At 31.5% G+C, this 13,213-nt stretch overlaps 1 protein-coding gene across 1 annotated transcript; it reads left to right on the top strand.

Annotated features, from left to right (window-relative positions):
- Positions 1 to 338: 338 nt before the first annotated feature.
- On the top strand, positions 339 to 13,175 carry LOC145753698 (uncharacterized). The gene is made up of 22 exons (XM_082570123.1): positions 339 to 509; positions 671 to 857; positions 1,210 to 1,463; positions 1,707 to 1,818; positions 1,967 to 2,311; positions 2,465 to 2,967; positions 3,170 to 3,282; positions 3,358 to 7,597; positions 7,869 to 8,051; positions 8,166 to 8,381; positions 8,528 to 8,736; positions 8,968 to 9,094; positions 9,285 to 9,367; positions 9,633 to 9,798; positions 10,347 to 10,437; positions 10,749 to 10,840; positions 10,996 to 11,136; positions 11,261 to 11,384; positions 11,737 to 11,921; positions 12,063 to 12,170; positions 12,360 to 12,506; positions 12,715 to 13,175. Exons 2-22 carry the CDS (start codon positions 677 to 679, stop codon positions 12,928 to 12,930), a joined length of 7,836 nt encoding a protein of 2,611 aa, XP_082426249.1. The 5' UTR covers positions 339 to 509; positions 671 to 676; the 3' UTR covers positions 12,931 to 13,175.
- The last annotated feature ends 38 nt before the right edge of the window (positions 13,176 to 13,213 follow it).

Here is a 13,213-nt window from a genome sequence, read left to right as displayed (position 1 = left end):
ACGAAAAAATTTTAAAAGGATTTGGTTATAGTTAGTTAATTTCGCCGCGAATTTATTTTTTGTATTTTTTTCCTTTCTCTTTAACATGTTCGGTTTCTCTCTTAGGTGCCGATTTCGTCACTAAATCCAGTTTTATCCAGTTAAAACTGGAAACCGTAACTTCACAATCAAAGCTTAAGATAGCTATGGCTTACCTTCGCAGTTACCAAACGGCGTATAATTTATCTAGATTTTTTTTAATTGTTGATGCAGCCACAGGCAAATACTGTAAAATAAAGTTCTATTTACGTTCCAGACAGTGAAAGCTTATTATTATTTTTTAATAAATTGAGTAATAACTTTATACGTTGTACATGTGCGACAGTGTGTGATAATATAGATTGGCATGTTTATCAACAATTCAACTGATGTCTGAAATTTATTTTCCATCAGTTAGTTGTTTAGTGAAAATAACGTAATTTTACTTGTAATAAGGTAAACTGGAGAAATGTGACAGCCACATTAGTAAGGTATGTTATACTGTATTCATAACATGCCAATATGTTGGTAATATTTGAAATAAGAATGACCACTAATGAAGGGTTAATTATATACTTATAAATCATAATCATTGGTGAAAATTGCTAAAAAAAAGTTTTGCGAAAACTTTATTGAACATTTTTAATTACAGTAAAGAATGAGTGATGTGCATGACCTGGAAGACTTTTTAACTTTCTTAGATGATCACAAGGAGCTTAAACATGGATCTGATGTCCAGCAACCCGTTGGTTCACATATGCATCAGAATATTTTGGATTTTAACACCCACTTAAACCCTCTATCATTAAATGTAGACAGTTCTAATGTTCAACATTTAGGTATGTTTTTGTAATACTTATTAAGGTGTTACAATTTTATATAAATTATTTAAAAATTGAAGTGGCTGGAATGTTTAGACTTTAAAATGTCAAAGACAAGTTTTTTTTTATAATGTTACTTAAAAAAATGTATATAATATTTAAAAGTTTGTTCTAACATTATTTTAAATTTTCAAGTAAAGTTGACATTATTGCAAAAGTATTGTATTTATTGCTGCTATACTTAAAAAAACTATTGTAGCTTATTGTGATATCAAAAACAGTTTCTTAACTTTCGATAGACAACCAAAAATTGTAAATTTGGGTTATGACAATGCCATTTATAGTCATAACAATGTTATTGTGTAAACAGTACAAGGTAACACCAGCCACGTTCAAGATGTTTCAATGGTGGAAAATTCTTTTATGCCAGTTGAGGAAGCAGCGCCCAGTGGTGGCAGCCTTGGTAGTTTATTTCTTTCAAGTGTTGACGAAATGCTATCAAGTGAAAAAACACCTGCGCCAAACATAACTCACCAAAACATAAAGAGTTCACCCATAAAAAACCCAAAGCTACATAAACCCAAAAAAGTAAAAACCAATAAACCAATATCAACCTCCTATCAGGTAACATTGTTTTTTTTATGTTTTTAAAAATGTTTTTTAAAATACATCGTTTGTTAGGGCAATAAATGCACGTAGGCATTTGAAACTAGAACATATTTGTTTTATATATTTACTGTGTGCTACTACAGTGTTTAAGTTTGGAATATGTAAATAACTTTAGTGTAGAAGCTTGAACTTACTTAGCAAAGTTTGTAAAATAGGAAAAAAATTTAGTTTTACAAAATTTTTTTACAATTGTTTTAGAACATGCATTACTTGGAACAGCCACAACAATCATTTTTGAAAAAAAATTCTGAAAACAATCTATCTTTCAATACAAACCTAATGGAGAGTAACCCATCTCAAACTTATATGGGTATTTTATTTTATGTAATTTTTTAAAACTGATTTATAAGTTATTTATTTGGCATTTGATTAAGTTAAAGCAACAGGGTTTTTGTTAGGTACTTTCACCATTTTTGCTAAACAAATTTTTAACTCCACTACTTTCAATGTGTTGCTAGACAATACAACGTTTATAAGACCACAACATACCAAGCAAAAACAAGAATTAAAAAATTTAAATGCTAACGACAATTTGCATATGCTGAGCTCCACCAATTCCAACTTTTCTGATACAAACAACAAGCCCAATGTATTACATGGTGGCCAAGTTTCTGTCAATTCGTTTTCTTCATTGCATCATGCAACTGATTCTAAAATTATGTCTGAATTGGAGTTATGTCCATGTCCTACACTACCTAACTTAATGGATGATCAATCCCATTTGCAGTATTTGAACACAGGCTCTACGCAAGATAATCTATTGGAAGATTTATCCCAATTAAAACATCATTTTTATGAACAAGGTAAAAGTTGTTAATAACAAATAGTTTGGTAAAATAGGTAAACTTAGTATTGCTTATACCAAGTGGCATTAAATAAATCATCATAAAAATTAAATGCAAGTATTAACAAATTGTGGAACTGTAATTGAAAATTATATTTATAATTTTTATTAGAATTTTCCTTCCCTGGTGAAGTACATAAAAAATCGACAGCCAATCTGTCATCCCTAATGTCCAGTAATGTAGTGCAAAATTCTCCATGGATGGGAGAAATGGTGCACGAATCTTACCCTCATCCAAATCAACCATTTAATACGGTTTACTCAAGCACTATTGGGACAGGTTCAACTAACACCCAAAGTAGCATTCATGATAAACTTTCCAGCACTATTGAGATGCTATCTATGTCTTCTCAATATGCCAAGGAGCCACAAGATGGTTTAACAATGAACCAAAGTCAGATTTTGGACAGTTTGACGTCAGGTGGAAAAAATAAACCAACAACTGCAGAACCTAAAAAGGAATACAATCAAACTCAGTCTAGGTATTTACAGAATACGCAAATGTATTCTGGACAAATGTCAAGTATTTCAAACACAAGTGGGCTGCCAAAAGAATTCACTAAGCCAGTTAATGTTTTAAAGTCTTTAGATGCAGCAGACACTTGTGTTACACAGGTTGGAATGTAGATATATCTATTTAAGACATATACCCTAATAAATATGCCCCTTAATGTTTTTTTATTTAAAGAAAAATCTTGCTTTAAAGAGCCTTTACATGTATTTTTAATTTAAATTTATATTTTTTAAAATATTATTGATTCGATACAAAGTTTTAAAATATTAATTTCATCTATTATATAATATATATGCATTTTAGATGTTTTCAAACAATGCATACGAAGCTATAAGTCCAGTGAGCAACTATCCATCCTCTGAACCTAAAAGCAATTCTTTCGTTAATCCTGTAAACTCATTAGATATTAAAACAAGGTATATTATTGTTGCAAATATGTAATACCAATACTGTTGTTAAAGATGTTAAAAAAATTGTTTTTTAATTTACAGCCAAGATCCAAACCAACTAGTGAACAAAAAAGATTCAAAATTTGCATTGTCCGCTATGGAGTTACATTCAGGTGTAAGCGAAAAATCCAATACAAGCCAAGTCAGTCAATACCAAAATCAAAGTGTAAACCAACATAATAAAACCTTGCCCAAGCAAGAAAAATCATATGGACAAGTGTCAAAGAATTCTCTTGAAGATGATTTTGAGTTTGATCAAAACAATGATCATGATCCGACTATACGTCTTCCGCCCACTGCTCCTAACACTATTTCACCTAAAAAAACACCAGCTCCTGGTGCGGTAATGACAATAAACCGGGATACCTATAGTGACCAGTCTGTGTATGATACCGTACAAGAATTAGCTGCTCTTCAACAAAAAAGAAAATCGTTAATGGATGCGCTTGAATCACAGAATAAACTTATTCATGGTGGTCAAAATGCGTTGTACAACCCCCCCATTTCAACATCAAATATTTTGTCACACACTCCTGGCACGTTGCACAAATCCAAAAATTATTCATCACCTGTTTCAGAAGCACCCAGCAGTTCAATCGCTAAAAAACCTAAGAAAACCAGTGTTAGCAGTGTATCCAAATTAAAGATACCTGCCTCTGTTGCAAGCACAAATTCCAACAATAATTTTGTTATTGATAAAATGGTTAACAGTAGGTCTTATGAAGTTCCAATGGCCAGCATGGTTTCAAATTCCTACAAGCAAGAAAAGTTTGATCAACATGTTTCCAAATTACCAAATTTTCCTAATCAACAAGTTCCTAAAACATTTGAAAATCCAATGCCGATTAATTCGACCCAAAAATCTGTATTTAATATTCCGCCACCAATGGCATCTAGTGTTAACGAATATTTAAACGCTTCTGTTGCCTCGTCCATAAAAAATTCTGAAACATTGTTTACTTCATACAGTACATACCCTGTTGCATCCGGCAACGGATTTCTTTCAAACAGCCATATTTCAAGTGTTTATCATCCTATACCTTCTACCATGCCAAATACAATGAATACCAGCACTCATGAAACCATGTTTACCAAACTTGGTAAGAACATGACATCTGCAGGCCGACATCCATCTAATCCCAAACAAAGTGAGGAAGCAACTTTGCAAAGAAAATTTCAAGAAAGCATTCCCGCTTTTAATGAGTTTGCTCATTCATGGCAATTGCCACAGCAAATGCAAGCCACCATGTTGACAACATACAACGCAAATACTTCTAATAATGTTCCATTTAATGCTAAAAGTATTATGCCATCGACTGCTGACAGTTTTCTAAAACAAAGCCACTATACCTCTAGCTTAGCTGGGGGTAATTTTTCCACTTCGAGTATGTTAAAGGAGCATAACTCTGTTGCTATTTCATTTGAAAAATCTGCCCAGCCTTATGCATCGCTATCATCTACAATGAATGTTTCACTTCCCGACATGTCTCAAATGCATTTGGATTATAAAGGCATGAAGTCAACTCCAAATGTTGCTTTAACATCATTCAGCTCAGCATCCAACATTTTGGCATCAAGGCCTAACCCTCCATTTAATCAATTTTCACCAAATCTGACTAATCAAGTGGCCCCAATGTATTTTTCTCAAAATAAAACCACAGAAGTTCCTATTATTCCAGGTTATAACGGAAAAGCATACACGACTCCAACGTTTGTTAACACATCATTGTGCCAAACCAATTCGTTTGACAATCCAACTATTTCCACATCGCAGACTAATTTTAAAAATCCAACAAACCCAAATGTTTTCCCAACTTTGGATCATAGACCACAAATAGATGATCGAAAGGTATCTGACACATCCAAAAGCAAAGAAAATATAGAACATATTTTACCTAAATGCTTAGTACAGGCAAATGCTAATTCAGTCTTTACCTCCATAAATCCCCCAGTGGTATGTACATCAACTAGCTATTTAAAATCAATGGACAATAATACGAATAAATCACATTATCAACTACCTTCATACAAGCAAGCATTTACCTTAACAGAAAAAGAAAAGACTGTACCGGTACCAACATCATCTGCTCAAATTTCACCTCACTCTCATGCTGTTATAGCTCCTAAAAATGCTGTTATAAAAGATGTAGTTAAGGATGATTCCTCGGGTAAAATGAATATATCAAAGCCAGCATTTGAAGATGTTAAGGAAGTTCAGGTTGTTAAACCTGTTTTGCCCACCACTAACATGCAAAATGTTGTTAAAAATGTAAATAAACCTGTTGAAAAAAGAGATGCTCTATTAAAAGATAAGTCTTACCATGGCCCCAAAAAAAAACATATATTGGATAGATACCAAGGTCAAAATACCCCTACAAACAAAAAGAATACTATTGCTGCTGCAGATAAATCAAAGAAGGAAAATGCACAAGAAGCAATTTTACTTGGCAAAGATGAAAAATCGAAAGTTGATAAATTAAAGCATTCTGAAAAGCCAAACAAGTTAGAAAAAAGTAATTCAGAATCTAATTTATCTCAAAATCCAAAAGTTCCAGAAAAAAATTCTGCTTCAAATGAGAAATCTAGTGGGATGTTTTCGCTTTTTGATTCGCTCCTCCAAGAAGCATCCCAATCAGCTAGTGACAGCTTAAAGTCAATATCTAATGTTAAGTTGGATAAAAAAATTACAAGTGCAAATGTAAACAAGACTATTTCAAATAAAACTACTCCTGCAACCACTGCAAATACCCACAAGAATAAAACTGTGGCAACACATTCAAGTACAATCACTTCTACAGAAAAGAAGTCGATTTCTAATTCTGTGATCCAAAAAGACGATAAACAATTAGAACCCAAAATTATCAATGAGCCTTCTGCAAAATCTAATAAAACTGAGGATTTATTAAACAAGCAACTTAATTTTAAGAAAAAGGGTATAACAAATACCACAACAACCACTTTGGGGGCATTAAATTTTCCGTTTAAACGCAGGCATGCTTATGTAACTACCACCACCACAGAAAATAAAATATCGACACCAGATAAAAATCCAATTTTAGAAAGTGTTTTAACCACGGCTCAAGTTAGTACAGTTTCATTACCCATACCCCTACCCTTGCCGGAGAAGCAAACTCCTACTAAAACAGCCATAGATATCCCTAAAAAACAGGGTTTAAAACTTAAAATAACAGCTTTTCGCTCTGCTGCTGGTAATGTTATCCACCAATCATCATTTTTAGGGGAGCAACCAGAAAGTAGTAATCTGGATACTGGTTTGTATTCAAGAAAAAGAAGAAAACGCAAGAAAGCTAAGAAACAGCATCCCAACTTATCTGTAGATAAATCTGAAAATTTGATTGCAACTTCCCCTATTTCAGTACCAATAACATCTCAGATAGCGGATAATACTATTCTAACTACTTCTTCCATTACTAATACAAATAAAGATTCCATAATAAATGTTAAATCTATTACTACAAAGAAAAAGGAAAGATCACAAAAGCGACCATTACCCAATGCAGAATCAAACGAACCTAAAAAGAAAACTAAACTCGGCACAAAAGCTAAACCAGATCAAGAAATAAGATATCGACTAAGTCAGTCTGTTCAACTTCCCGTAGCAACATCAACACAGAACACATTCAGTCGTGCGCCTGGCAAACAACCTTTTTATCTTACCAACCAAGGCAAATTGTTATACAAAAACTCCTCGGTGCCAACAATTCAACTCACACAAAAATCAAAAAATAACTCAACTGCAAATTTGCCTGTACAACCCTCTCCGAAAATTGTAACTGTAGAAATTGCCAGTCCACCAGGCAAAACCTCGGTGGCTCAAAACCTGACAAAAACGATGCTCGCAAATGTTCGAACCATTTTACAAACATCTCCAGCCATAAGCAATGTTTCTGGACCTCAAAGGATTTTTATACCAAAAAATCAATCTTTGAACGAAGCATTATCAAAAAGTTTAGCAACAAATGTAGCAGCAGCCCCAGCAAAAATTACATTTCCGTTGCAAGTGGATCCCAAGATTATCGGAAAATCTATAATTATAAAACCACACAGTTCAACCGACACTTTAGTTTCTACCAACTTAGGTTCCAAAGCAACTGTGCCTTCAACCACTTTAAATCAAAAAGTAATTGTCACCCCAAGGCCTTATTTATCTACCATTGGAACCACCACCAAAAATGTATTAAGTTCCCCAGTCCCAAGTGATAAAATGGAGAAAGGGTTGCTGTCAGATTCAATAAAGTCAGCCGGAGAAAGTAGATTTCAGGTAAAAAAAATGCCTAAGCATACTATGTGTGTGCTAATTTAATCAGGCGATCTAAATGGTGTTTTAAAAAAAAGTAGCTTAAAACTTATTTAAATAAGAATGATAAATTAATATGAGCCTGAACAACATTATAACTCATAAGACTTTAGTGTTTATGGTTTGCCTATTTATTATAACAATTCAGAGAGTGTTAGGTGACCTATTAGATACAGTACAACACTGTATTTAAGAGTTGAATTTGCAAAATAATGACTGAAATTTAAATTTTTAGAATGCGTTTTCACAACTGATCAGTAGCTGTAATCCAATCAAAAAATATGTTCCACCTTCTGAGTGCCCTTATTTTGGAATTAACAACACAATAACAAAACATACATGTTTTGAATGTGGTGATGCCTTTTTAAATAGTTTTTCCTTACAACATCATTATGGAAGAAGGAGTATTCTTGTTAAGGTTTTTATTTCTTTAAAGATTTTAATTTTTTTTAGGATTAAACAACATATTAGTGCAAATGACATGAAAATACATCATTAGTACATTGCTTCTTGTAATTTATACATTGTTTAGGTAAAATGTGTTCAATGCAACAAGAACCTCATATTTTTCAACAAATGTGAGATATTGAAACATGCAAGAGAGCATAGCGAGAAAGGTGATGTTATGCAGTTTAACGATGCTCACTTGAGTCCCATACCTTTATCATTGTGTCAACCTCGTACCAAAGAGTTTTTTCTCCATGCCTTAGAGGAAAGGTCAAAATTGGAAGCAGCCACTGTTACAAATGTAAGAAAAACATTTTTTTTTTCTTTGAGTAGTTTTGTAAAATTGTGTAATTTTAGAAACACTAAATTCTCTAAGATACTATTTGCTTTTTGTTTAGTGCTTTTTGTTTTAAAAACAGTCTAAATATTATATGTTTTTTATAATAGACAAGCATAGCCTGCACAGAGTGTTCGTTTTCAACTAACAATCCCAACTTATTGGAGAAACACTTTCAAAATCAGACAACTACTGACAGACGAACCTGCGATATTTGCCATCTTATTATTTGCAATTCTTGTATGTTTTCTGCCCATATGCGAATGCATAAACATGTGGCACCCTACACATGTCCTGAATGTGGAAACACATTTCAAGGGTAAGATTTGATGACATTTCTTAATGTTTGCTTACTTTCTCCATATATATATAACAAAAAACAATCAACTATTTTTTTTAGAATTTTTTTTAAGTGTATACATACCTGCAGGGAGGTCTAGTATTTAGAACACTTGGCTACACTACATGATGTCCTGGGTTTGATCCCCATTGCTCCAAACTTAATTCAAACAAATTAACTTGTGTTAATATATTACTGTTTTTTTTTCAGACATGCAATGGAGTTTAATGTTCATTTGCGCATACACTGCCTCCACCTTTGTCGGATTTCCTGTTTCAAATGTAAACTCTGTAACCTAAACTTTTTAACTGATGATCAACTTCGCAATCACTTAAGGGTAAAAGTTTAAAATTTTCTTAATAAAAAATAAATAGGCTTTAAAGTTACTTTTATGCTATGATTAAATATTAGTAGGCTATTTAAATTAAATATGTTTCTTTCGTTAAATGATAAATATACTTCAAAGTTTTTTACCTATTTAAGAGAGAAAAAAAAAACCATAATTAATATATTTTAATTTGGTTAAGATTGACCATGTTCAAGTGTTTTACAAGTGCAAGGAGTGTCCCATGGCTTATAAAACAACCTCAAATATTATAAATCATCAGAGGTTCGTTATGGATAATATTATTATTAAAATGTTTGCCAATTAATATTGTAAAGTAATGTTTGTTATTAAATAAGATAACTTTTACATTCTAAATCCAAGGTACAACATATGATTTAATTTTGTGAGAGGTACCACTATTATAACATTGTTTTAAACACACTTAAGCAGTTGAATAGACTATCTTGCACACAAAACTTCTGCTACATAGTACCACAGTTAGCTGTTCAAAATTAATAATAATTCAAAATATAAATTTATTGTTTAGAACGGTACATAACTTAACGCCGGAGCCATCTAACCTAAAAACAATATACAAATGTCCACTGTGTGATACAGTGTTTAACGATTCCAGTAGCCGCTCGCAACAGTTGTTTGTGTTACATCGTCATTTTGATACTCACATCGAATCAACTAGAATTATTGCATACAAGGTTAATAAGTTTTGAATTATAATCATGTTATCCTTTAAAAGGCATAATATTATCTTATTAGGGTAACATTTGTTTTTCTGACTCAGTATTAATTGCCTGTGGCAGTTTGGGATATTATAGATTTATAATTGCCCGATAATTGAGCTGCTGATTAGTTGCTGGCTCAGCAGGAGTTCATACTGTTTATAGCGGCGCTACAAAAAAAGATCACTGGGGATCGAACCCAGGCCCTTATGTAGTGTAGGAAGTGTTCTAACAACTACAGCATGCTGGTGGTCTAGTTAAGTCAAGTGTGTTCTGACCACTATTCATTGTTGTTGGATTACTTTATAAAATTTATTAAAGAACATACAAACTCAATTAATGACAACCTTGAGCAAAATAAATTAAATCTATAAAAAATTGTTTTAAAAGAGAATTTGGTAATTTAAGATAATTTTTGCGATGGAAATTAAGATAAAACACTATTAAAAATTTTTATATATTTTATTATAAACATTTTTTTATTTTGTGCATCCGTTTATTAAGACTTTAATATTGTGTTTCAGTGTTATATTTGTAAAAAAGTTCTAGAGGAAAAACATTTACTTAGAGAGCATTTACTGATGGAACATAATGTTAATTCAACAGAAAAAGAAGGTACCCTTCTTATTAAATTCAAGCTATAAAATATTAGTAAAAAATAAAAAGTAATTTATTTGTTAAGGTCAATTTGTTAATTTATACTTAACCTAGATTGCATGTTTTTGTATAATTTGATTTATTATTTTTATCTTATTTTTAGTCTTAGATCAGAAATTTGCAATATTGCCCTTAAAAAATCCTTTTTTAAAAATTTGATTTTAATAAAAGCAAATGTGAAAAATAATTATTTTAAAAAAATTTGCCAGTTTATATGCTGTTATAGTTTTTAAGTGTGTGTTTGTAATGTACATTTTTTTATATTAAAGGAAAGGCTGATGATAATATGATAAGTGAAAGTGTTTCTCCAATTTCAAACTTACCAGGAAAGAAAATTTACCCATGTACGGAATGCAGTAAGGTAGGAAAACATTGTGTTAACAGTATCGAAAACTTAATTACTATGTTTTTTATTTAATGTGAAATCGAATTTATTAAAAAATTTGTAATAACAGTGTAATTACTCCCATCCTTTTCATGCCATTATAAATTTTTTTCCATCTTTTCTGTTAACAGATATTTCAGTCCTCACATAGTCGCTCGAGCCATGTACGAAGTGTTCATCGTGGAATAAAAGCTTCATATTGCTGTCCTCACTGTCCAGAAGGAGAAATTAAATTTGCGAAAAAAATCACTTTGGTCAAGCATTTAGCAAGGGTATGTTTGTTAAATGTTATACCTTTTCTAGAATTGTGTTTAATGTTTGCTATCTGTTATTATATACTTTTGCCTAATTTTATTTATTAGTTATAACCCTTATTCAATTTGATTTATTTTTTAGCTTCACAACATTAAAGATCCAAGCAGTAAAGATATTAAGATTATCAAAACTCTATCTAATTATTCACCCAGTAAAAAACCCAATTTGAAGCTTATTTCCAACACCATGCAGAAATCTGTTTTGGGTAACATTTTTATAATTTTATGCAAATTTGAATAAAACTATAGTGGTTTTGCATGGTGCTACAAAGCACTAAACTTTACTGTTTATAAACAATGTTTTGGTTTAATTTCCGCTACTGCTAAGCACATTTTAAATTAAATGTTAGCACTAATATCGTTTTATTCCATAGTTTTGTACATATTAAGCAATGTAAATAACAAAATTAGAATGAACATGGCAAACAAAGACAAATCTAAACCTAAGTTTTGCTTTTTATTACATTATAAATAACCCTTAACATGTAATTGAGTAAATTTCTTTTTGTAATGAATGTTGAGAAGAATCACAAATCATCTAATAAAAATTATTTGCAGGAAATCATGGCGGTCCAAGAGTGAAAATCACAACTAGAAACCCTCGGTTAAGAGTTCAGAATCAAAAGAAAAAGGCACTTGGGTTGGTAGATCCAGGATCTGATGAATCTTTTGGTGAGGTAGATGAAAAAATGGTTGAACAAGAATGGAACATTCCAATTGAGACGGTTGTTGACAAAAACGAAGTACGAAATTTTTTTGATTTTCTTTTTTTCTTGTAGATTCAAAAGTTTCAATTTATACATCCTATTCGTATGTATTACATTTACACACAAAAAAACTGCAATTCAACTGCACTTTATAAAAATTGTTTATTTTTGCTATAGGATAACTCGGATGAAATCACCAGTCCTGATTTTAGTCAGCTCAATTTTCCAGAAATATATGTCTGCGTAAAATGTGACTTTCAGGAAAAAGAAAGACTTTTGTTTCAAGTAAGTTTTATAAATATGATAACTATAAATAAATGACTGAAATGGTGTTAAAATAGAATATTTGTTTTTTAGCCAAAATTGTGTGTTAAGTTGACACAACACTTTTACATCAAAGAAAAATAAATTTATATTTTAGAATTATGGATAAGTTTGTTTTTAAATGAAATTTAAAATTTTTGTATTGTCTAGAACCATATCATCGAGCATCAAAATTCAAGCTTTCCTGAAAATTCATCTGACAATTCAGCGGCTCTTACAATGGTACAGTGTAGTGAATGTGGACTCTGCTTTGCATCAACTTTTACCCTTGACAAGCATTTGCACATAAAACACAAGGTACTTTTGAGCCTGCAGTAGTTTTTTTTCCTGTTTGTTTCTTGTTATTTTTTTAAGTAATGGACATTTTGTTAAAAACTAAAATGGGATTGTAAACAAATTGTATTTAAAAGGTATAAAAACTCAAAATTTATTTCTTGGAGCATTTTTTGCCTGATTATAAATTTCTGTTCGGTCTGATAAAAATTAAATATTTTGACTTTTGCAGATTCATGATAGAAACCTTTTGGAAAAATACGATGCAAAATTGCGATCTGAATTCAAAGAAGAAGATTTGCATGGCAGCAACGAGAACTTGGCTAAGAACAATATCACCCAATTGTTTCGTTGTAAAGTTTGCTTTCGTCAATTTGACCAAGATGTTACATTACGCACTCATATGCGCACGCATGGTCTTGCTTTTGTCAAGTCCAAACATCACTAAGCAACGTTGGTTTGTGGTCATTAGTATAGTACAGGCTTTATACCTGTTTTTTGTTTGGTATAGTACATTATAAATGATGGGTAAATTTTGCTTTCAGAGACTTGTAAATATTTATCAAACGCATTTTGTATAGAATTTTCATTTTAAAGATTATAAAATGCCCTAACCTAACCATAAAAGCCTACATTACATTTTGTACAGTGTTTATGCATTAATTTTTTACTAAAAATAAACTATTGTTTCAAACTCTCATAACGTTGTTGTTGATACAGACAGTTTTGTA

The sequence above is a fragment of the Corella eumyota genome, chromosome 5, assembly GCF_963082875.1.
Source record: "Corella eumyota chromosome 5, kaCorEumy4.1, whole genome shotgun sequence".
NCBI classification, from domain to species: Eukaryota; Metazoa; Chordata; class Ascidiacea; order Phlebobranchia; family Corellidae; genus Corella; species Corella eumyota.
The sequence above is the reverse complement of the archived record's forward strand: the minus strand, read 5'-3'. Positions and strand labels throughout refer to the sequence as shown.

Excerpts from the sequence above, each read along its gene's own strand:
- LOC145753698 (XM_082570123.1), top strand. The coding sequence starts at position 677 with ATGAGTGATGTGCATGACCTGGAAGACTTTTTAACTTTCTTAGATGAT. Across the intron at positions 3,283-3,357 it reads TCATTAGATATTAAAACAAG|CCAAGATCCAAACCAACTAG; the intron begins GTATATTATTGT and ends TTTAATTTACAG. Across the intron at positions 7,598-7,868 it reads CCGGAGAAAGTAGATTTCAG|AATGCGTTTTCACAACTGAT; the intron begins GTAAAAAAAATG and ends TTAAATTTTTAG.